At 40.5% G+C, this 22,936-nt stretch overlaps 1 protein-coding gene across 4 annotated transcripts; it reads left to right on the plus strand.

Moving 5' to 3' along the window:
* The first annotated feature begins 9 nt into the window (after positions 1 to 9).
* LOC104236831 (probable protein phosphatase 2C 75) lies at positions 10 to 21,649 on the plus strand. Of its 4 annotated transcripts, XM_070170995.1 has the most exons (5): positions 34 to 520; positions 2,228 to 2,611; positions 3,207 to 3,312; positions 21,121 to 21,465; positions 21,559 to 21,607. In XM_070170995.1, the coding sequence occupies exons 1-4, from the start codon at positions 119 to 121 to the stop codon at positions 21,450 to 21,452; spliced, it is 1,224 nt and encodes a 407-aa protein (XP_070027096.1). In that variant the 5' UTR covers positions 34 to 118; the 3' UTR covers positions 21,453 to 21,465; positions 21,559 to 21,607. The 4 variants fall into 4 exon arrangements, with proteins under 4 accessions (XP_070027097.1, XP_009789155.1, XP_070027096.1 ...); XM_070170996.1 differs by lacking the exons at positions 21,121 to 21,465; positions 21,559 to 21,607 and adding an exon at positions 19,997 to 20,342 and having other exon boundaries at positions 10 to 520; XM_009790853.2 differs by having other exon boundaries at positions 31 to 508; positions 21,121 to 21,649.
* The last annotated feature ends 1,287 nt before the right edge of the window (positions 21,650 to 22,936 follow it).

Raw genomic sequence — 22,936 nt, forward strand, 5'->3', positions numbered from 1 at the left:
ATGAAAATAAACGACATGCAGACATATATACGTACACGTATACACACACATGTATCGTACGTTAACGACTTGAAGGTACAGAACTACAAGTAGCTACTAGTATTTTCTTTTCATATAAATGCCATTTAACGTCAGTAGAGGTTACACAACTGGAATGTTCAGCGACGAAGATAGCGAGAAATGCCCCAAGCACCGCCGCCGTAGAATTCGAATGAGAAGGCTTCTGCAGGCGAAACTACTTGCCTCTGGTGGTTGTTCCTCGTCAAAAGCTTTCGGCCAAGGAAAGGGAGTGCGCGTGGGAGTCGGTTTAGTGGAGATGGAGTCTTCGGCCGCCGCAAGTCAGACAGCAACAGGTGCAGGGCCGATGGTTGGTGCAATTTCTGTATCAGGAAGGCAGCGAGTAATGGAAGATGCAGTTTCTATTCGACCAAATCTTTGTTCGCCGGAGATCAATAGCCGCCGACCAGTTGATTTCTTTGCTATTTACGATGGACATGGTGGACGTCATGTAAACCATACGGTTTTTCTCCACCTCTCTCTTTGTTTGACCATTAATTTTACATGCGTTTACCACTTCATAGAGTTAGATTCACCATTTTTCAATAACTGCTACTCCCTCCGTGTGTGCCAAACAAGTCTTTTTTTTTTTTTTAATTACAATCTAGCAATTAAATATTTGAATAATTAATTATTATGACTTAGTAATACTTTTATCGTAGTTTCTAAATACTACCCGTTTCAATTTATGTGAACCTATTTACTTTTTAGTCCGTGCAAAAAAGAATGACCCCTTTCCCTATTTGGAAACAATTTACCTTTATGCAATGATTTATAGCCACACAAAATATATGTGCTTTATTTTACACCACAAATTTAAAAGTCTTCTCTCTTTTCTAAAATTCTGTGCCCAGTCAAATGGGTTCACATGAGTTGAAACGGAGGGAGTATGTAAAAAAAAAGAATTCACAAAAGTTTAAAGATTTTATATCCAAACTCACGATTGATTCTCGAAATTCACAAACCGCCACATAAATTCAAACAGAGGGAGTAGTAAAAATATTATTTTAAATTATGATTTAAATCTACAAAAAAAAATTCTGGTTGTTTGACTCTTGATAAACTAAAAGTGAATATCTACCTGTTATGGCATCTCCAATCCTTGCACTATTTTTTTACACCAAAATGGTATAAACACTAAAATGATACAAATTAACTTCAATCCATTACACTATTTTTTTACACCAAAAAAGAATATTCCTTTTATATTCTTCTCTCCTTCTATATTATATCATTTTCTTTTATTTAAATTTATTTTTTTATTTCATAAAATAAATCCTTTCAGATTTGCAAAACATTGTGTTATTTATTAACAACATAGGAGTATTATATTTCAGATTTGCACTTTTCATTTTTTTGATGGTTATATATATACAATTATAACTTATAATAAAATTAACTTATAATTTTATATAAAAATAAAATATACGAAAATTAATTAATAAAAATTATACACCAAAATTAAAATATAAAATAAATATTATAAATATATTACATAAAAAGTATAAGTAATTACAAAATTTATAATATGTTAAATTAAAAGTATTATACAATAAAAGATAATAATAAAATATTGATGAATAGTAATAATGTTGATGTATAGTGTTACACCAAATCTGGTATAACACTATTCACACATCAAAATGGTGTAAGAAATGATTTTGGATTGGAGCACCAAAACACCAAATCTTACATCAAAATAGTGTTTGGTGTAAAAAATAAAGTTGGGTTGGAGATGGTCTTATAGTCGTGACTAGCGGTGAAGGCGGGGTTTTTAGGGGATTCAAAAGTTTAAAAAGTAAATATTCGAAGAAGTCGACGGAATTTAATATTATTTATACATGAAAAAACATGGCCTTACCTACATAGTCTAATATTTGAAGAGGGCTTGGATGAACCTTCCGCCCCCTAGCTAGCTCCACCTATGGTTGTGACCCAGTTAGACCCCTCACACGTTCTTTGTTTAAATAATACTTGTATTAATAATTGCCTAAGTAAGTTACAGTTAAAAAATTGTTGAAAAATTAAGGAAATGATCATCCCAAAAATAAAAAGTGAAGCGAACTGGGAATAAATATCATACTAAAGGAAATAAACTGAAGATTGTACTTTAGAGAGTACATTATAACCATATAAAGCTTACTAAGTATCATATACTATGCCAATGCAGGTAGCTTCACTATGTAGCAAGAGGATGCACATCATACTAGAAGAAGAGCTCATGCGCGTAAGAAACAACGCAGACATTAGTGGTAGCAGCAACTCACGTGGTGAAAGACGACGACCATCAGAAGGGCAGAGGACGGAGGAGGCATGGAAAAGAGTGTTGAGAAGCTGCTTTCTGAGAATGGATGAGATGGCTTCATGCACATGTCCCGAGTGTGGAAGTGTAGGCTACCAATGCGGCTGCCCACCCGACACCTTGGGCCTGACGGGATCCACCGCCGTGGTTGCAATTTTGACAGATGAAACTATCATTGTCGCCAACTGTGGTGACTCACGCGCCGTCCTTAGCCACGGTGGAAGTCCCATCCCTCTTTCTTATGATCATAAGGTATGTCTCACTCGCATGGCAGGACTGCATGCAGTCACTAGACTATTTAGCAATTTATTAAGTATTTGTTTCCTTAACATTATATTAATGCAAATTACATTGAATTCTTAAAAGCATACGTGTTGGTCCTCGTAAGTACTCATAAATCAAGCTAATGCATAGTCATATAAAAGATTAATGCAGTTTATTTGTACTGCATATGTTCAATTACACGTATAACATGCCTTGTTTTAAAAAAAAAACGTATAATAACATGCCCTGTTCCTTTTAAGTACCCTTAATTAAATATACACACTTTTTGGTCCTTTTATTCACAAAGCACACTAAATGGTTAATGGTGCACCTAAGAAGAGCATGTACTAAGAGAGCTGTAAGCGTACTTCTGGCGTTTTATCGAGTTGATGGTTGAGCATGGGTAGGTTCATGCATGATTTACTGTCTGCATGCCTTCTCTCCCTTGGAAAGTTGCAAGCTGAAGTATGGGAGTCTCCATTTATTTTTAACTCCATGGAGAACGACTGACGGTACCATGTAGTAGTTCACTACTCGAAGAAAATGATTTGTCCTCATTAAAAGTAACTTGACTCTATTGCAGCCAGACAGACAAGAAGAACGTGCCAGAATAGAGGCATGTGGAGGCCAAGTTGTTTTTACAGATGGAGCACGAGTTGAAGGAATTCTCGCCATATCTAGGGCAATAGGTAATATACTTTTCCTTTTGCAAAACATGTTTCTCTATGCAATACATAATTGCAGTTGTATATGGAAATATTACTTGTGTGCTTAATCTTGTCTTGCCAGATTACTGCTTCAGTCGAAAAAACTCGCATAGAAACTATTGCTTGTTCGTTTTTTCTTTCTTAGCAGCATGCTTTAGTTTCAAGAGTTAAGAATTCAGATTGCCTTTAGCATCGTAGATAATATTCCTTCTTCAAGCAACAATATTTACTCCTGTAAGGGACAACTGCAACCTTTTGTTGTGGAGCAGTTTAGCTATGATAAAAGCCTTAGCTGATTTTTAACCTCAATTAAATTAAGGGCACGCATCTTGTGTCATGCATGAAGAAAAGATTAGAGATAAAGAAGATTGATTATCATTTAATGGTAGCACTCAGTGGGACAAAAATATTATCATGGCAGATACAAGTGCCAAACTCATCCTAGTTTATGGGGAAGAAGTGGATTAGTTGTAGAGAGAATAGGATTAAATAACAGCAACTATGCATCTGTCCCAAATAAGTTTGGGTTTGGGTCAGCTATATGAATCCTCACTGGCCATAATTCTCCATTTAAGTTCATCTCGAGTCAACGTAGAGAGAAGAGGATGTAGAGATTAAATGTAAGTCTTTACTCTACTTTCCTTGATCAACCATGTTTGGATGCTGTGATATGTAAACTGTACTGTACCAATAATACTAGGGGAATTTGTAAATGAAACAAAAGTCGTCTTCAACGACTAAAAGACCAGCTTCGGTGCAAATTGTATTGAATATTGATGTTTTTTTGAGCAAACCGGAATATTATATATTAATAACTAGTTGCGTACATAACCTTCATAGTTTGTGTCACTAAGGACACTTCGATTTCTTAAGCTTGCTAGGATATTACAAGCATCATAAGATAAAGTCTTAATACAAACATAGAGTTCCTTTTAGTCACTTTCTACTAGAGAGTTTACATAGCATGGTGGTAATACAAAAACTTGTTTCCCTTTTTGCCTTGCCTTTTTTGCCAAGTGATGTGCAATCCTATTCCCTTGCCTGAAGGTGTGTTGGAGGATCACCTTCTGCTGGTGCATGAACAACCTGCAATTATCAACAATGTTGTTATATAATTTGTTCCCTTGTTGTATTGAATGAATCACCTCTGTGGAGTCCGTCTCTATTTCTAGCAGGAACATTCCCCATTCTTGTGTTGTTTTTAGCCCCTCCATGAGTGCTTTCATTTATGCTTGTAGTGATCCAATAGCCTGGGTAGTTTTAGCAAATCCAACTATCCAATTTTCATGGGTATCTCTAATTACTCCTCCAAGGCCAATTTTTTCGCTGTGATTTTTAAAACTAGCATCGATATTTAGTTTAAACCACCCTCTAGGTGGCTTGTTCCATTTAATCTGAATGGGGATTTTGGTATGTGTATTAGGGCATTTTTCAGTGAGAAGCATAAATTCTGTTGTTTTTTGGATGATATGGTTAATATTAATAGGATAGTCCGTGTTGTTTTGATTGTTATTATTTCTATTGAGCCAAATATGCCAAATGGCAAAAGGGAAGAAAGAACTCCAGTTCAGAAGGTTATTTGCAAGGGTAAAATCTAAGCCTTTTACTTGAAGGAGCCAATGCTTATTGTTATTGTTATTTGATTTATCTCACCCTAGTTTTTCCCAAAAGGAATTTACCGCTTGACAACGAAGAAAGATGTGGATTATAGTCTCTTCTTCTTGACAGTTACAAATAGGACACAATGGGTCAATATTCATGCCAATTTGTGAGAGATATTTCCGGCATGGTAGTCTATTATAAAGACACTGCCACAAGAAAAATTTAATTTTATTAAGGCAATTTAGGTTCCAAATCCAAGAGAAGTCTAGTTGATTGGCTAAAGGTGGTTCTACTAAGGTATAACATGATTTTGATGTGAAAAAACCTTTTGTATTTAAGGACCATATATAGATGTCTTTGTTAGGCCATTTCTTGCGAATTTTAGTGTTAGAGATATTCTCCTTGATATTGTTAGGCAGGTCAAGGCTTAAATTATCAAAGCACCAAGTTTTTTTGTTACAAATATCTCTTATTTTTATTGAGAGGTCAGTTGTGGATCCCATTACTATCACGATCCTAAACCCGGACCCGGTCGTGATGGCGCCTCTCATGATTGCAAGGCCAGCCGACACTTTCCCATTCCAGTTTTAAGCAATTAAACAATAAGAATTAAGTGTAAAACGTAATAAATAACACAAAGGTAAGCAGTTAACCGAACAGTTTGCGGAAAATAAACTCAACACAGCCCGTTACCGGGGTGTCACCAGTCATGAGCATCTATCAATACACTACAAGTCTGAAATGACTACCAAGCTATTACAGCATAACTGAAAAGAGATAGAAATGAGATAAAGGGGAGAAACACGGGACTGCGAACGCCAAGCAGCTACCTTGTGAACTTCGAAATCTACCGGGAGCTCTCAACCCTCGCTAGCAGGATTAGCAACGCCTGAATCTGCACACGGGGTAGAGGGAGTAAAGTGAGTACTCCAACTTAGTGAGTAATAACCATAAATAAAGATTGAGAAGTACAAAATCGCGTAAGGCACATAACAGGCTATAAGGAAGTAGTAAAAACCAGTAAAAACAGTGAGACAGTAAAGATGTGTAAAGTCACTAAGTTCAGTTTAAACTTCATAAAATGCCTTTTTAACAATTAAGCAAGTAACTGACAGGCAAAAAGAAAAGATAAACACATAAAGGATAGCCCCTCGGGCAATATCTCACATCACAATGGGTACCAGCGCTCACTAGGGGTGTGCAGACTCCTGGAGGGGCCCCTTACGGCCCAAGCACAATATCAAGCCATCTCGTGGCATCATCATTAGGCTCTCGGCCTCATATCAACAAGCCACCTCGTGACATACAAATCTCAGGCCTTCGGCCTCATTTTCATAATCAGTGTTTCCTCACAACATGGGCCCTCGGCCTTACTCATTCAGAATCTCACAAGCCACTCGGGCAACAGTAAAACATGGTGCTTAGCTCAAAATATCAGTTAAAAATATCATTTTAAGTGTTAAAGTAGAGTAGACATGACTGAGTTATGAAACAATAGAATATAACATGACTGAGTTCAAGTATAAAGTCAAAACAATAATAAAATATCAATAAAAATCCCCTAAGGGTTCAAATAGTTGGCACGAGGCCCAAATATGACATTCAGCCCAAAACATGACGATAGCAAATAGTTTTCAATCAAATATGCGGTAAAATAGTCATTCGGGATGGACTAAGTCACAATCACCAACAGTGCACGACCCCACGCTCGTCATCTAGTGTGTGCGTCACCTCAATATAGCACAACGATGTGCAATCCGAAGTTTCTTACCCTCAGGACATCATTTACAATCATTACTCACCTCAATCTGGTCAAATCTCTAGCTTGCGACGTCTTTGCCTCTCGAATCGGCCTCCACCCGCGTAAAATCTATCCAAAATCATAATCACAACGTCAAAATATGCTAAGGGAACGAAGTCCAAGCAAAAATAATAAATTTACAACTTAAATCCCGAAATTACCAAAACCTGACCCCCGGGCCCACATCTCAGAAGTCGATAAAATTCACATCAATGTATTCCTTATCACTCCCCGAGTTCATTCATACCAAAAGCACCAAAATCCAACCATAAACATCCCCTCAGATCCCAATTTCTAAGTCTCCAATTTCAAGCCCTAGTTCTTCAATTTTAAGCTTAATTTCCATGATTAATTAGGTAGATTTCATATTAGAATCGAGTATTGAGTCCATGAATCTTACCTCCAAATGATTCCTCTTTAATCCCTCTACAATCCTCTTCAAAAAACTCCGAAAACACTCAAAAATGGTAAAAATAAACCCTAAAATCGCGGACAAGACGACTATTTAAATATTTTGCCCAGGCCTCATTTCCTTCTTCGCGAACGCGGTCAACGCCTCGCGTTCGCGAAGCACAAAATAATTTTGACCAAAAATTCTTCTTTGCGATCGTGACCTGCCCATCGCAAACGCGATGGCTCCTCAGCTTGACCCTTCGCGATTGCGTTACTTCTCTCGCGAACGCGATGAATAAAACACCTCAAGCCCAGCTGACCAAATTCCTCTATGCGAACGCAGAGCTTTCCTCGTGAACGCAATGCATAAACATCCAGCCCTTCGCGAACGCGGAGCCTTCCTCGCGAACGCGAAGGCCAAAATCTTAGCCTTCTCCAGCTAACCCTTCGCGAACGCGAGGACCTACTTGCTAACGCGAAGGTCTAATTCTCTGCAACACTTCATCAGTTTTTCTGAAATTCCAAACATCATGAAATGGTCCGATTGACCACCCAAACTCACCCGAGGCCCCCGGGACCTCAACCAAACATACCAACATATCCCATAACCTCATTCAAACTTGTTCCAACCTTCGGAACGCTCAAAACAACATCAAAACACCAAATTCGCATCGGATTCAAGCCTAAGAATTTCAAAATCTTCTAAATTACGCTTTTGATAAAAAACCCAACCAAACCACATCCGAATGACCTGCAATTTTGCACACACATCCCAAATGACATAATGGAACTACTACAACTCCCGGAATTCCATTTGGACCCCTATATTAAAATCTCACCTATCAACAGGAAAACGCCAAAAAACCAATTTCGCCAATTCAATCCTAAATCTACTTCGGACCTCCGAAACATATTACGATCATGTACCTAAGTCCCAAATTACCTCCCGAAGCTATCCGAATTATCGGAACTCACATCCGAGCCCTCTAACACATAAGTCAATATCCGGTTGACTTTTCCAACTTAAGCTTCCTTAAAAGAGACTAAGTGTCTCAAACTATACCAAATCCTTTCCAAACCCGAGCCAACCAACCCGATCATATATAAAACTGATAGACAAAGCAATAAGAAGAAGAAATAGGGGAAACGGAGCGGCAAGTCATGAGACGACTGGCCGGGTCATCACATCCTCCCCAACTTAAACAAACGTTCGTCCTCGAACGAGTCGAGAAACATACCTGAAGCCTCAAATAGGAGAGGATATATGCTCCGCATCTCCCGCTCAGTCTCCCAGGTAGCCTCCTTCACGGGCCAACCTCTCCACTGCACCTTCACTGAAGCTATATCCTTTGATTTCAACTTTCGAACCTGATGCTCCAAAATAGCTGCTGGCTCCACATCATAAGTCAAATCACCATCCAACTTAACCATGCTGAAATCCAGAACATGAGACGGATCCCCAATATACTTTCGGAGCATAGAAACATTAAATACCGGATGCACACTCGACAAGCTGGGCGGCAAAGCAAGCCCATAAGCCACCTCCCCAATCCTTCGAAGCACCTCAAAAGGCCCAATGAAACGAGGACTCAACTTACCTTTCTTCCCAAATCTCATAACACCCTTCATGGCCGAAACCTTCAACAGAACCTTCTCGCCAACCATGTAGGACACATCTCGAACCTTCCTGTCAGCATAGCGTTTTTGTCTCGACTGCGCTGTACGAAGTCTCTCCTGAATCACCTTCACTTTTTCTAAAGCATCCTGCAACAAGTCTGTCCCCAATAGCCTAGCCTCACCGGGCTCAAACCAACCAACTGGAGATCTACACTGCCTCTCAAACAAAGCCTCATATGGAGCCATCTGAATACTCGACTGGTAGTTGTTGTTATATGCAAACTCTACAAGCAGTAGAAACTGATCCCATGACCCTCCGAAATCAATGACACAAGCACGCAACATGTCCTCCAATATTTGAATAGTGCACTTGGACTGCCCGTCCGTTTGAGGGTGAAAAGCTGTGCTCAACTCAACCTGAGTACCCAACTCTCACTGCACAAACCTCCAAAACTGCGAAGTAAACTGAGTGCCCCTATCTAAAATGATGGAAACTAGGACACTATGCAAACAAACAATCTCCCGGATATAGATCTCAGCCAACCGCTCCGAAGAATAGGTAGTACACACAGAAATGAACTGCGCGGACTTGGTCAGCCGATCCACAATCACCCAAATAGAATCGAACTTCTTCAAAGTCCGTGGAAGTCCAACTACAAAGTCCATAGTGATTCGCTCTCACTTTCACTCTAGAATATCCATCTGCTGAAGCAAGCCACCCGGTCTTTGATGCTCATATTTCACCTGCTGACAATTGAGATGCCGAGGTACAAATCCCACAATATCCTTCTTCATTCTCCTCCACCAATAATGCTGCCTCAAATCTTGATACATTTTCGCGGGCACCCGGATGAATGGAATATCGCGAACTATGGGCCTCCTCCAGAATCAACTCCCGAAGCCCATCCACATTGGGCACACATATCCGGCCCAGCATCCTCAACACCCCATCATCACCAATGGTCACATCTCTGGCATCATCATGCTGAACTCTGTCCTTGAGGACAAGCAAATGCAGATCATCATACTGGCGCTCTCTGATGCGATCATATAAGGAAGATCGAGAAACCACACAAGCCAATACCCGACTAGGCTCCGAAATATCCACCCTCACGAAACGATTGGCCAAGGCCTGAACATCAACTGCAAGAGGTCTCTCCCCAACTGGAATATATGCCAAACTCCCCATACTCGCCGCCTTTTGGCTCAAAGCATCGGCCACCACATCGGCCTTTCCCGGATGGTACAATATAGTGATATCATAATCCTTAAGCAACTCCAACCACTTCCGCTGCCTCAAATTGAGATCGTTCTATTTGAACAAGTGCTGGTAAATACCTCACAAGACACACCATACAAGTAATGCCTCCAAATCTTCAACGCATGAACTATGGCAGCCAACCCAAAATCATGAATGGGGTAGTTCTTCTCATGGGGTTTCAACTGACGAGAAGCATAAGCAGTAACTCTACCCTTCTTCATCAATACACAACCAATACCAACTCTCGAAGCATCATAATACACGGTATTTGAACCTGAAGCTGATGGCAGAACTAATACTGGAGTTATGGTCAAGGCTGCCTTGAGCTTCTGAAGCTCTCCTCACACTCATCCGACCATACAAATGAAGCACCCTTCTGAGTCAACTTAGTCAAGGGCGATGCGATAGACGATAATAGCCTGCCAAACCAAGAAAGCTACGAATCGATGTGGCTGAGGATGGTCTGGGCCAACTCTGAACCGCTTCTATCTTCTTTGGATCAACCTGAATACCATCGCTGGACACCATGTGCCCCAAGAAAGCCACTGACCTGAGCCAAAACTCACACTTGGAGAACATTGCATAAAGCTTCTCCTCCCTCAATCTCTGCAACACAACTCTCAAATGCTCCTCGTTCTCCTCCTGACTACGCGAATACACCAGAATATCATCAATGAAGACTATGACAAACGAGTCGAGATAAGGCTGGAACACGCTGTTCATCAAATGCATGAACGTTGTTGGGGCATTGGTCAGCCCAAAAGACATCACCAAGAACTCATAATGACCATTTCGGGTCCTGAAAGCTGTCTTAAGAATATCCGAGTCCCTGATCTTTAACTGATGATAACCTGAACGGAGATCAATCTTGCAGAACACTCTCGCTCCCTGAAGTTGGTCACATAAATCATCAATGTGAGGCAAAGGATACTTGTTCTTAAATATTACTTTGTTCAACTGCCTATAATCAGTGCACATCCTCATTGTGCCATCCTTCTTCTTCACAAATAGAACCAGCACACCCCAAGGTGATACACTAGGCCGAATGAACCTCTTATCGAGGAGTTCCTGAAGCTGCTCCTTTAACTCCTTCAACTTCGCTAGTGCCATACGATACGACGGAATAGAAATAGGGTGAGTGCCCGGCACCAGGTCAATACTAAAGTCAATATCCCTGTCCGGTGGCAAGCCTGGAAGGTCTGCAGGAAACACATTGGGAAAATCCCTCACAACTGGAACCGAATCAATATTGGGAGTCTGCACCGACATCCCTCACAAAGGCTAGATATGAAAGGCAACCCTTCCCAACCATACACTGGGCTTTCAAGAATAAGATTACCCTACTGGGAATATAATCAATCAAACCTTGCCACTCAATCCGTGGTACACCCAGTATAGCCAATGTGACTGTCTTAGCATGATAGTCCAGAATAGCACGACACGGAGATAACCAATACATGCCCAAAATAACATCAAAATCCACTATACATAATAATAAAATATCCACTTGGTTCTCCAGACCCCTAATAGTCACCACACACGACCGGTACACACGGTCTACAACAACAGTATCACCTACCGGGGTAGATACATGAACAGGTAAAGTAAGAAACTCACAGGGCATACCCAAATAATGAGCAAAGTATGATGACACATAAGAAAAGATGGAACTGGGATCAAATAATACAGAGGCATCTCTGTGGCAGACTGAAACTATACCTGTGATAACAGCATCAGAAGCAATAACATCGGGTCTAGCTGGAAGTGCATAGAAACCGGCCTGACCGCCACCTGATCGACCTCCCTCTCTAGGGTGACCCCTAGCTGACTGACCTCCACCCCTAGCTGTCTGGGTAGGTGGTGGTGAAGTAACTGGTGCTGAAGCCGATGACTGACCCCTCTGCTAAGATGAACCCGCAAGATGATGAGGAAACTACCTCCATATATGGCCCATCTCTCCACACTCATAACAACTCCCAGGTGCTGGAGAAGGTGACTGAAGGGTACACCTAGCACCGGAATGACTAGCAGATGCACTTGGCATAGAAGAGCCCTGAACTGATGGAGCACGGGACGAACTCTAAGCTGGAAGGGCACTAAGTGATGACTAGCCCTGAGAAAACTGTGAGAACCATGACCCGATGACGCCCCACGATAACCTGGGCGAGCTGGCTGAGCATGCCTGAATGGACGGCCTCTGCCGTGCTGAAACTGACCTTTCGAAGGAGCACCGCTATAACTACCAGATCCTCGAGGCCTCTTGGCCTCTCTCTCCTCTCGCTCATGGTGGCGAACAGACTCAATCTTACGAGCAATGTCTACAACCTCCTCAAAGGTAGCACCAGTCACCCTGTCCTTGTTCATGAGAATACGAAGCTGATAGGTGAGGCCATCAACAAACCTCTTAATCCTCTCTCTATCTGTCAGAACCAACCAAATAGCATGACGAGCTAACTCGGAGAACCTCATCTCATACTGCGTCACAGTCATCTCTCCCTGACGCAACCACTCAAACTGCCTGTGCAGCTCCTCTCTGCGAGACTGTGGCACATACTTCTCGAGAAAGAGAATGGAGAACTACTGCTAGGTAAGGGGTGCTGCACCAACATGCCTACACCTCTCAAAAGTCTCCCACCAAGTGAAGGCAGCTCCAGAAAACTGATAAGTACTGAAAGCGAGCCCACTGGTCTCCAGAATACCCACTGTACGAAGCATCCTCTGACACTTATCCAAGAAACCCTGGGCATCCTCACCCTCTACACCACTGAAAGTCGGAGGCTGAAGTCTACCAAACCTCTCCAACCTACGCTGCTCGTCCTCTAGCATGGCAGGAACTACATAGTCCTGAGAAGCTGCAATTGGCTGGGCTGGATGTGGCCCCGGCGTCTGAAGTCCCTGCACGACCTGCTCAAGTGTGCGAACGACGGGAGCCTGAGTGCCTCCCCCGGCCTGAGAAGTAGTTGCAGCTGTAGTGACTGAAATCGCCTGAGTTAGGCCCGTGCAAACTGATAGGATCTGAGCCAAGGTCTCTTGAAGACCCGGAATCACAATGGGCACAACTAGTGCCTGAGTTGGTGCTGTTGGAGCGTCCACAACTGGGATCTGATCCTGAATTAGGGTGGCTAGAGGATCTGCAGGTGCTGCCCTAGCTACTGTGCTGGCCACACCTCTGCCCCAACCGCGACTACGATTGCGTCCTCGGCCTCTAGTGGCCATAACTGGTAGTACTGGTGGTCGTCCATCTTGACCGGTAGCGCGTGTCCTCACCATCTGTAAGAGAATAAAATAGTAGAAGTTTAGTACTCGGATCAACAAAGTCACACGATAAGAATTTCAAGAATATGAAGTTTTTCCCAAAGGTTCTGCAACCTCTCGAGGATAAATACAGACGTCTCTGTACCGATCCGCGAGACTCTACTAAACCAGCTCATGACTCGTGAGACCTATTTAACCTAGGCTCTGATACCAATTTGTCACGATCCTAAACTCGGACCCGGTCGTGATGACACCTCTCATGAAGGCAATGCCAACCGACACTTTCCCATTCTAGTTTTAAGCAATTAAATAATAACAAATAAGTCTAAAACATAATAAATAATCCAAAGGTAAGCAGTTAACCGAACAGTTTGCGGAAAATAAACCCAACACAGCCCGATACCAAGGTGTCACCAGTCATGAGCATCTATCAATACACTACAAGTCTGAAATGCCTACCAAGCTATTACATATAACGGAAAAGAGATAGAAAAGAGATAAAGGGGGAGAAACACGGGACTGCGGACGTCAAATAGCTACCTCGTGAACTCTGAAATCTTTCGGGAGATCTCAACCCTCGCTAGCAGGATCAGCAACGCTTGAATCTGCACACGGGGTGAAGGGAGTAAAGTGAGTACTCCAACTTAGTGAGTAATAACCATAAATAAAGACTGAGAAGTACGAAATCACGTAAGGCACATAAGAGGCTATAAGGAAGTAGTAAAAGCCAGTAAAAACAGTGAGGTAGTAAAGATGTGTAAAGTCACTGAGTTCAGTTTAAACTTCATAAAATGCCTTTTTAGCAATTAAGCAAGTAACTAACAGGCAAACATGAAAGATAAACACATAAAGGATAGCCTCTCGGGCATAATGTCAACAATCCGCCCCTCGGGAAATATCTCACATCACAATGGGTACCCACACTCACTGGGGGTGTGCAGACTCCTGGAGGGGCCCCTTACGGCCCAAGCGCAATATCAAGCCATCTCGTGGCATCATCACTAGGCTCTCAACCTCATATCAGCAAGCCACCTCGTGGCGTACAAATCTCAGGCCCCCGACCTCATAATCATAATCAGTGTTTCCTCACAACATAGGCCTTCAGCCTTACTCAGTAAGAATCTCACAAGCCATTCGGGCAACAGTAAAACATGGTGCTCATCCCAAAACATCAGTTAAAATATCATTTTAAGTGTTAAAGTAGAGTAGACATGGCTGAGTTATGAAAACAGTAGAATAAAATATGACTGAGTTCAAGTATAAAGTCAAAACAGTGATGAAATATCAATAAAAATCCCCTAAGGATTCAAATAGTTGGTACGAGGCCCAAATATGACATTCAGCCCAAAACATGACGATATCAAATAGTTTTCAGTCAAATACGCGGTAAAATAATCATTCGGGATGGACTAAGTCATAATCCCCAACAGTGCACGACCTCACGTTCGTCATCTAGCATGTGTGTCACCTCAATATAGCACAACGATGTGCAATCTGTGGTTTTATACACTCTGGATATCATTTACAATCATTACTCACCTCAATCCGGTCAAATCTCTAGCCCGCGATGCCTTTGCCCCTCGAATCGGCCTCCACTCGCGTCAAATCTATCCAAAATCAGAATCACGATGTCAAAATATGCTAAGGGAACGAAGCCCAAGCGAAAATAATCAATTCACAACTTAAATCCCGAAATTACAATAACCCAACCCCGGGCCCACGTCTCGTAAGTCGATAAAATTCACATCAATGGATTCCTTATCACTCCCCGAGTTCATTCATACCAAAAATCCAACCACAAACGACCCCTCAAATCCGAATTTCTAGGTCTCCAATTTCAAGCCCTAGTTCTTCAATTTTAAGCTTAATTTCCATGATTAATTAGGTATATTTCACATTAGAATCGAGTATTGAGTCCGTGAATCTTACCTCCAAGTGATTCCCCTTGAATCCCTCTTCAAAAAGCTCCAAAAACGCTCAAAAATGGTAGAAATAAACACCAAAATTGCGGACAAGACGACTATTTAAATATTCTGCCGAGGCCCCATTTCCTTCTTCGCGAACGCAGTCAACGCCTCGCGTTTGCGAAGCACAAAATAACTTTGACCAAAAATTCTTCTTTGCGATCGCGACCTGGCCATCGCGAACGCGATGGCTCCTCAGCTTGACCCTTCGCGATCGTGTTACCTCTCTCGCGAACGCGATGAATGAAACACCTCAAGCCCAGCTGACCAAATTCCTCTACGTGAACGCGGAGCTTTCCTCGCGAACGCGATGCATACACATCCAGCCCTTCGTGAACGCGGAGTCTTATTCGCGATCGCGGAGGAAAAAATCTCATCCTTCTCCAGCTAACCCTTCGCGAATGCGAAGGTCTAGTTCTGTATAATACTTCAGCATTTCTGCAATTCCAAAGATCATGAAATGGTCCGATTGACCTCCCGAAACTCACCCGAGGCCCCCGGGACCTCAACCAAACATACCAACATATACCATAACCTCATTCAAACTTGTTCCAACCTTTGGAACGCTCAAAACAACATCAAAACACCAAATTCGCATCGTATTCAAGCCTAAGAATTCCAAAATCTTCTAAATTACGCTTTTGATAAAAAAACCCAACCAAACCACATCTGAATGACCTAAAATTTTGCACACACATCCTAAATGACACAACAAAACTACTCCAACTCCCGGAACTCCATTCCGACCCCTATATCAATATCTCACCTATCAACCGGAAAACGCCAAAAATCTAATTTCGCCAATTCAAGCCTAAATCTACTCCGGACCTCCAAAACACATTCTAATCACGCACGTCTCAAATCACCTTTCGAATCTATCCGAATCATTGGAACTCACATCCAAGCCTTCTAACACATAAGTCAACATCCGGTTGACTTTTCCAACTTAAACTTCCTTAAAAGAGACTAAGTGTCTCAAACCTTACCAAATCCTTTCCGAACCCGAGCCAACCGATATTTCTGGAAAAAGAATGGATGTAGACCATACGGTCCTGGGGCCTTAAAAGGTTTGAAAGAGTATATAGCCTTTTTATAATTTCAATATCTAGTAGGGGTGTATCTAAGGATATTAGGTCTAACTTAGGATATGAGGAAGTACTTCCTAGTGGGGCATTCCACTTAGTTGAGGAATAAGAGGTTGTGAAGGTATTTGTAAAGTAATTAAGAACATGTGACATAATTTGGTGATCTTTATTAATCCAATTTCCATTATCATCTTTAAAAAAATTAATTTTGTTTCTTCTTTTTCTATTCGTAGTAGAGATATGGAAAAATATAGTGTTTGCTTCTTTCGTTTAGCTAAAGAATCCTAGACCTTAACTTCCAGTAATCTTCTTCGATTTTTAGGATATCATTATAATCCCTTTTTAAGTCTTGTTCTAATTGTTGAAGAAAAGTACTAGTATTGTAACTATTGTAATTTTGAATTCCTTGAAGCCTAGCCAGTAGCTTCCTTTTTTTCCCCATTATGTTACCAAATGTATTATTCTTCCAAGGCTTAATTTTGTCTATAAAGTTTTTACTGCCTTTCAAATAGTCATTCTTTAGCTAGTTGTTTTCGACTATTGTTTGAAACTCTGGATGCTTGCACCAGAAGGTTTCTAGTTTAAATGGAGCATTATGGTGTTAACCTATTCTTAGGAATTAATTCAATTAATAATGTATTATGGTCCGAGTGGGTTTTGGGTAGATTAATTATAGAACTTTTTGGGAACAATTCAATCTAGTCTTCATTTCCTAAAATTTTCTCTAGACGTTCCATGATGAGACCCTTGTTCCTATGTCTAAGATTGGACCAAGTATACTTACACCCTTTGAACCCTAAATCTATTAAGTTACAAGTATTTAGCTTAGACCAAATAAAATTAGCTCTACTATCTTTGATAGGTCTTCCCCCAAATTTTTCATTTGAAGCTAAGATATCATTGAAGTCACCTCCAACTATCCAAGGTCCTTTGTATGTCTTACTAATATTTACTAGGTTATCCCACATCAAGTTTCTGTTATGGATATTAGTACTAGCATAAATTGAAGAACAGAGCCACTTTTTACGAATAGGTAATACCTCTATTGTTGCATGGATCTCCTGGTTTCTACGAACTGCATTGTGGACACTAACTACTTCATGATTCCACATCATGACCATACCTCCTGATTGCCCCTCCGCTGGAACCTCTATCAATTCCATAAAGCCAAAATCATTAAGCAATTCTGCATGATTCCCCATTCTTGTTTCTAGAAGAGTTACCAAACAAGGTCTATAAGTATCCACCATTTCCCTGAAATTTCTTCTAAGTTGTCATTGTTTCCTCCCCTTATATTCCATATAATAATGTTGGTTGGACGTTGCATGGCTTGATTAATGGTTTAGTTTTCTGGTTCCCCGTTCTCCCTGATCCTTCCTGGAAACACAGGATTCCTTCTCAGTGATGGCACTGGGATCATGGCTCTGTTGGCCACTGTTGGATCCTGAGGTGGTCTGATATCCATCGAACACTTGAAGAGTGCCAGTGGGCAACTAAGCACATGCCTTTTCTCTTGCATCTCTCTGAAGAGAAATACCTTTATCCTATCTAGACTTGAGAACTCTAGGACTCGCTCTAAGTTTAGGTTGATGGGTTCTTCCTCCTCCTCCATTGCTGCTTCTACTGGTCCTGGTATTTGGTTTTCTTGATCCTGTGGAGGTGGATCTTGTTGCTTCATGGGGGGGGGGTGTGGTTGTTCTTGGGGTACTGGTTTGATCTCTCATGGTAGGAATATGGGGTTCAGGTGGGTGTACATTTCTGTTGGAAAGAAGGGCATGTCTAGTGGAGTATTTTGTGGGTGAATTGGGTTGAACTGTGGTGGCATATTCCATTGATTCATCATTGCATGAACCATTTGAGGGTTTAAGGAAGGCATTAGTGATTGGATAATGTTGTTTAACCATATTTGATTTAGATAGTTGTTCATGGAAAGTCTCATTCCCTCTGTTGCTAGCTGAGCTAGGTACCGAGTGTTGTGGAGTATCACAATCGCTTCTTGCCCATTGATTTGGACATTGAAGGATATTGCATGACCCGTTAGACCTAGTTCCATCCACGAGGCAAGTTGGTAATCCTGTGCCTGTGGATGTTGAGCATACACAATTTGTGGGTTCTCGAGTGGAGAAAAGAGTGGTAGGTTCTCCATGGTTTGTGTTCTGTGTTATCGTAGGAATTGGATGAGTCTGTTCCTTTTTCTTAGGGTTGAAGGTAGTCTTGGCATTTTTAATGGGGGATTGAGGGTTTAAAGAAGTGGTAGTAGGCGTGGGATTAGGGCTATTGGCAAAAGGCAATTGATTGGGGGGGGGGTAGGGTAATGGTAGGTGATGATTGCATGGCCTTTGGTTGCCGTCTTATACGAGTATCCTCCATGGATATGGTATCCATTTCTTCCTCAAGGGCGCATGACATTTGTCCATTTTCATTAGTCTGAGTTGCCATTTGGCTTGCATGCCCAGGAGTGGGTATGTTTCCATATCTAAAGGAAAGATTTTGTTCATTTTCTTTGTCTAAAGGAGGATTATTACCATATTTGTGGGTTAGTTTCTTAATAGGGTTATCATTAGTAGGAGGGTTATTTTCATCCATTTGGGTATCATTTTGCATGGCCTTTTTATCTTTATTTTCGTTAATAATGTTTGTTGCCACATTATTATCCAGCATGGCTAAGTCCTTATTTTAAGGAGACAAGTGTTCACAAGCAGTTGTATTAACATTTTTTAATTTATTGTTAATTAAAGGATCAATGGTATCTTCTAAAATCATTTGCTCTCTTTTCAGGAGGGAAAAGTGGTTTTCCATAGACAAGGTATTTTGGTCTGTGTTTGTCGTGGTCGGGTTCTTACTATGTTGTTGATAATTTGAGGATTCCTTAGTTTTATATTGTAATAATTGGGTATTTAAGAATTTACCTGTATTAGCATTGAAGAGATTTACAGAGATACCTGGCCTTTGGAATAGTTGGTTGAATTTGTGAGAATTGGATGAGGATTTCTTGGACTTTGTTTTCTTCCTTTGCTAAATGAGACAGTTTTCTATTCTTCCTCTGAGTTTTCTATTACTGTGATGACTTGGTCCTTGGATGAATTTGTATTTTCTGGGGATTTTAGGACATAGCTACAATTTCCCATCGTGTGTCCAAATCTTCCACATCTTTTGCATAAAATGTTTTCTCCTTCATAGTAAATGTATTGTTTATGAAGGCCAATATAGAGAAAAGGTTGGATTGGGATTTCTAATGGAATTTCCACACAAATTCTTGCATAACGTCCCCTTTCAGTTGTTAATGTACAAACATCAATTTTTAATAAACGTCCAATTGCATTTCTGATTTTTTCTAGAATTTTTGTATCGTAAAATTCTGTTGGTAGATGGTGCAGCCTAATCCATGCTGCTGAGGTGGTTAGTTTCTTCTTTATAGCCACAAAATTTGGTTTCCATTTTGAAATAGATAGGAAATGGCCATTGATGAACCATAGACCTTGATTAATTGCTTTCTCCATATTTTCCTTCTTTTTGAATTTGATAATGTAGTAGTCTTTTCCAAGATCTATTAGGGAAAAATCCTCCGTTGGATGCCAAAGTTCCTGAATCTTTTTTTTTAAATATTGGTGTAACATACGTTTTCCTACTAATTTAACGATGATAGAATATTTCCATGGCTCATAAATACGCTGCTTGTCTTCTTCAGTTAGAGGAATCTGTTTGATGCCTCGTGCGCTATAGTTTGATGAGTGCTTGGACGTTTCCCCTTCTGTGGAAATCTTTGTCAGGTCCATGTCGGATTGTCCTAGGTTTGGGGCAAAACTCATTGGGTCAGAAGCAAGTAACATGTTCTTGAAGGAAGATTTGGTCATTAATTCGTTTGGAATAGTTTTATCATGCTCAATGTCCGGGGATTTTGGTGGTATTGAGTATCGGGATTCATAGGGTTGTGGATCCTAAGTAGTAAAGAGGCTTTTGAGGTAAGACACTTTAGTTGTGCGTGCTCAAGTGAAAAAGGAGTAAGCAATTAAGAGTGTTATTGATGTTTCATTTGCTTAAAACATTTCTTATTTCCTGCTATGCTCATTGACTTTCCTGCAAAGAAGTGTGCTCACTATTAGTAACCATAATTTTATGCAAACGAAAATTCTTAATTTTTCAGAAGCCATTTAAGTGTTGGATAATCTGGTGTATGCAATTTGTTTTTCAAATTCTTCAGTGTGTTTATTCTTAGGAGTGACAGAAAAGCTATTAATATATCAATGATGCATCCTTTCTCTTTTTCTTTGCTATCATTTGTTAATTGTTCACAACAGAATTTATATAAAACCTGATACAGAGGTGTAGTTTTCTCCCATGCGTGAGTAGTTACAGGAATTTGCATAAAACCTGCATCTAGTAGTGGATATTATAATTGGAAAGTTTTAGATTTAAAAGGAAAATACATAGCTCCTTAAAAGAAAAAGGAAAATCCAAAGATGGTATTGCACAAACCATTATTTCTTTTTATTAACTTTTAGCTTAGTCTGTCAAAGCCGCAATTAGGGGATGCAACGGGGTTCATTCGTATACTACATATACAAGGTCAAAATTATTTTCTTACTGTTGAATCCCCTTGGCTTCATCAAATTTTTACTTTTTATATTTTAAATTCCCTTTGTGAAAATTCTGGCTCCACCGTTGTCCCAGTTGTTGAATGCAGAATCACCAGATTTACATGAGAAGCTGCTTTTCCATTGTTTCTTTGAAGAAATGCTTGACGTCGTTTCTGTACTGCGTTTGGTACATAGATCTCTATAGTGTTAAATATTTGTTTCTTATTGCAAACAGGAGACAATTATCTAAAACCATATGTCACATCCGAGCCTGAGATAACCTTCACAAAAAGGGAAGCAGAGGATGAGTGCCTGATCCTTGCCAGCGACGGCTTGTGGGATGTTTTATCAAGTGAAATGGCGTGTGCGGTGGCCAGAGAGTGTCTTCGAGAAGAAGACCATAGTTTCAGTCCCTGGGTAGAAGGTGTTGGCGAAGGAGCAATGTTTTCTTCACGAAGTGCATCAGCAGCAGCGCTACTGACTCGGCTTGCTCTGGGACGGAATAGCTGTGATAACATTAGCGTGATAGTGGTTGATTTAAAAAGATCAAATCATACTGGTCTATAGTTTATAGAGTAAGGTAATTACTTCTTGACATGAATATGAATGGTCTCGGATATATAGCTAGTGTAACCAACATATGAGACTTTTTTTTTATGTATGTCTTTTACAGCCATTAGAAGTTGATCTTCTGGATGATGATGTGATAGTCGGTCAATGTATAGTTCAGGTTATAATTGTTGTGGAAGCCAAATGTATATAGTGTGAATAAGTCACAACTACTATACTAAAATTATGACAGCCACCAAATAATAAATAAGACAATAAAGCAACAATAAAGGGAACACCAGAATTTACGAGGTTCGGCTAATTTTGCCTACTCCTCGGACACAACCAATATTTTATTTCACTCCAAAAATACAAGTGAAATAATACTAAAGAGAGAAGATACAAATGCCTTAAACAGATGAGAAGGCAAATGAGAGGTGTATTTCAATCCTAAACATTAGGCCTTCTTTTATAGGGGAAAAATCCCCCCAAACTTAACTCCCAACCAATGTGGGACTTTGGCATTTTGCCAAACTTCAACAAATCTCCACCTTGGCAAAATTCCACATTTTCAATTCTCTCTCAATAACAAATTTTGGTTGTGTCTTCATCTTCAATCTTCAGTGTTCAACAATGTTGATCAAATCCAAACAATGTTGAAACTTGACCGCAGTCACCACCTTTGTCAGCATATCAGCAGGATTCTCTGTAGTATGAATTTTCTTCACCGTGACTCCACCTTCTTCTATGATTTCTCGTACGAAATGATACCGAACATCAATGTGCTTCGTCCTTGCATGATAAACTTGGTTCTTCGCTAATTGAATAGCACTTTGACTATCACAAAAAATTGTGATACCTTTTTGTTCAACACCAAGCTCCTTTAGCAATCCTTGAAGCCAAATTGCCTCTTTCACAGCATCTGTAATAGCCATGTACTCTGCCTCTGTTGTAGACAAAGCAACTGTTGACTGCAAAGTAGACTTCCAACTAACTGGTGCCTTTGCAAAAGTAAACACATAACCAGTAGTTGATCTTCGTTTGTCCATATCACCCGCAAAATCTGAGTCACAATATCCAACTACAGACTGATTGTCTTCCTGCTCAAAAACTAACCCGACATCTACAGTATTATGAATATACCGTAGAATCCACTTCACAGCTTGCCAATGCTCCTTCCCTGGATTGTGCATATATCTGCTAATAACTCCAACAGCTTGTGAAATGTCAGGCCTTGTGCAAACCATTGCATACATCAAGCTACCAACAACATTTGCGTATGGTACCTTTGACATATACTCTCGTTCAGCTTCATCCATTGGCGACATAGTAGTACTTAGCTTAAAATGGGAAGCAAGTGGAGTACTAACTGGCTTAGTCTTGTCATCTATGCCAAAACGTTGAAGTACTCTCTTCAAATATTCCTTTTGAGATAAACAGAGTTTCTTTGAACGTCTATCTCTAATTATCTCCATGCCAAGAATTTTCTTTGCCTCACCCAA

This window comes from Nicotiana sylvestris, chromosome 3 (genome assembly GCF_000393655.2).
Source record: "Nicotiana sylvestris chromosome 3, ASM39365v2, whole genome shotgun sequence".
Classification (NCBI taxonomy): domain Eukaryota; kingdom Viridiplantae; phylum Streptophyta; class Magnoliopsida; order Solanales; family Solanaceae; genus Nicotiana; species Nicotiana sylvestris.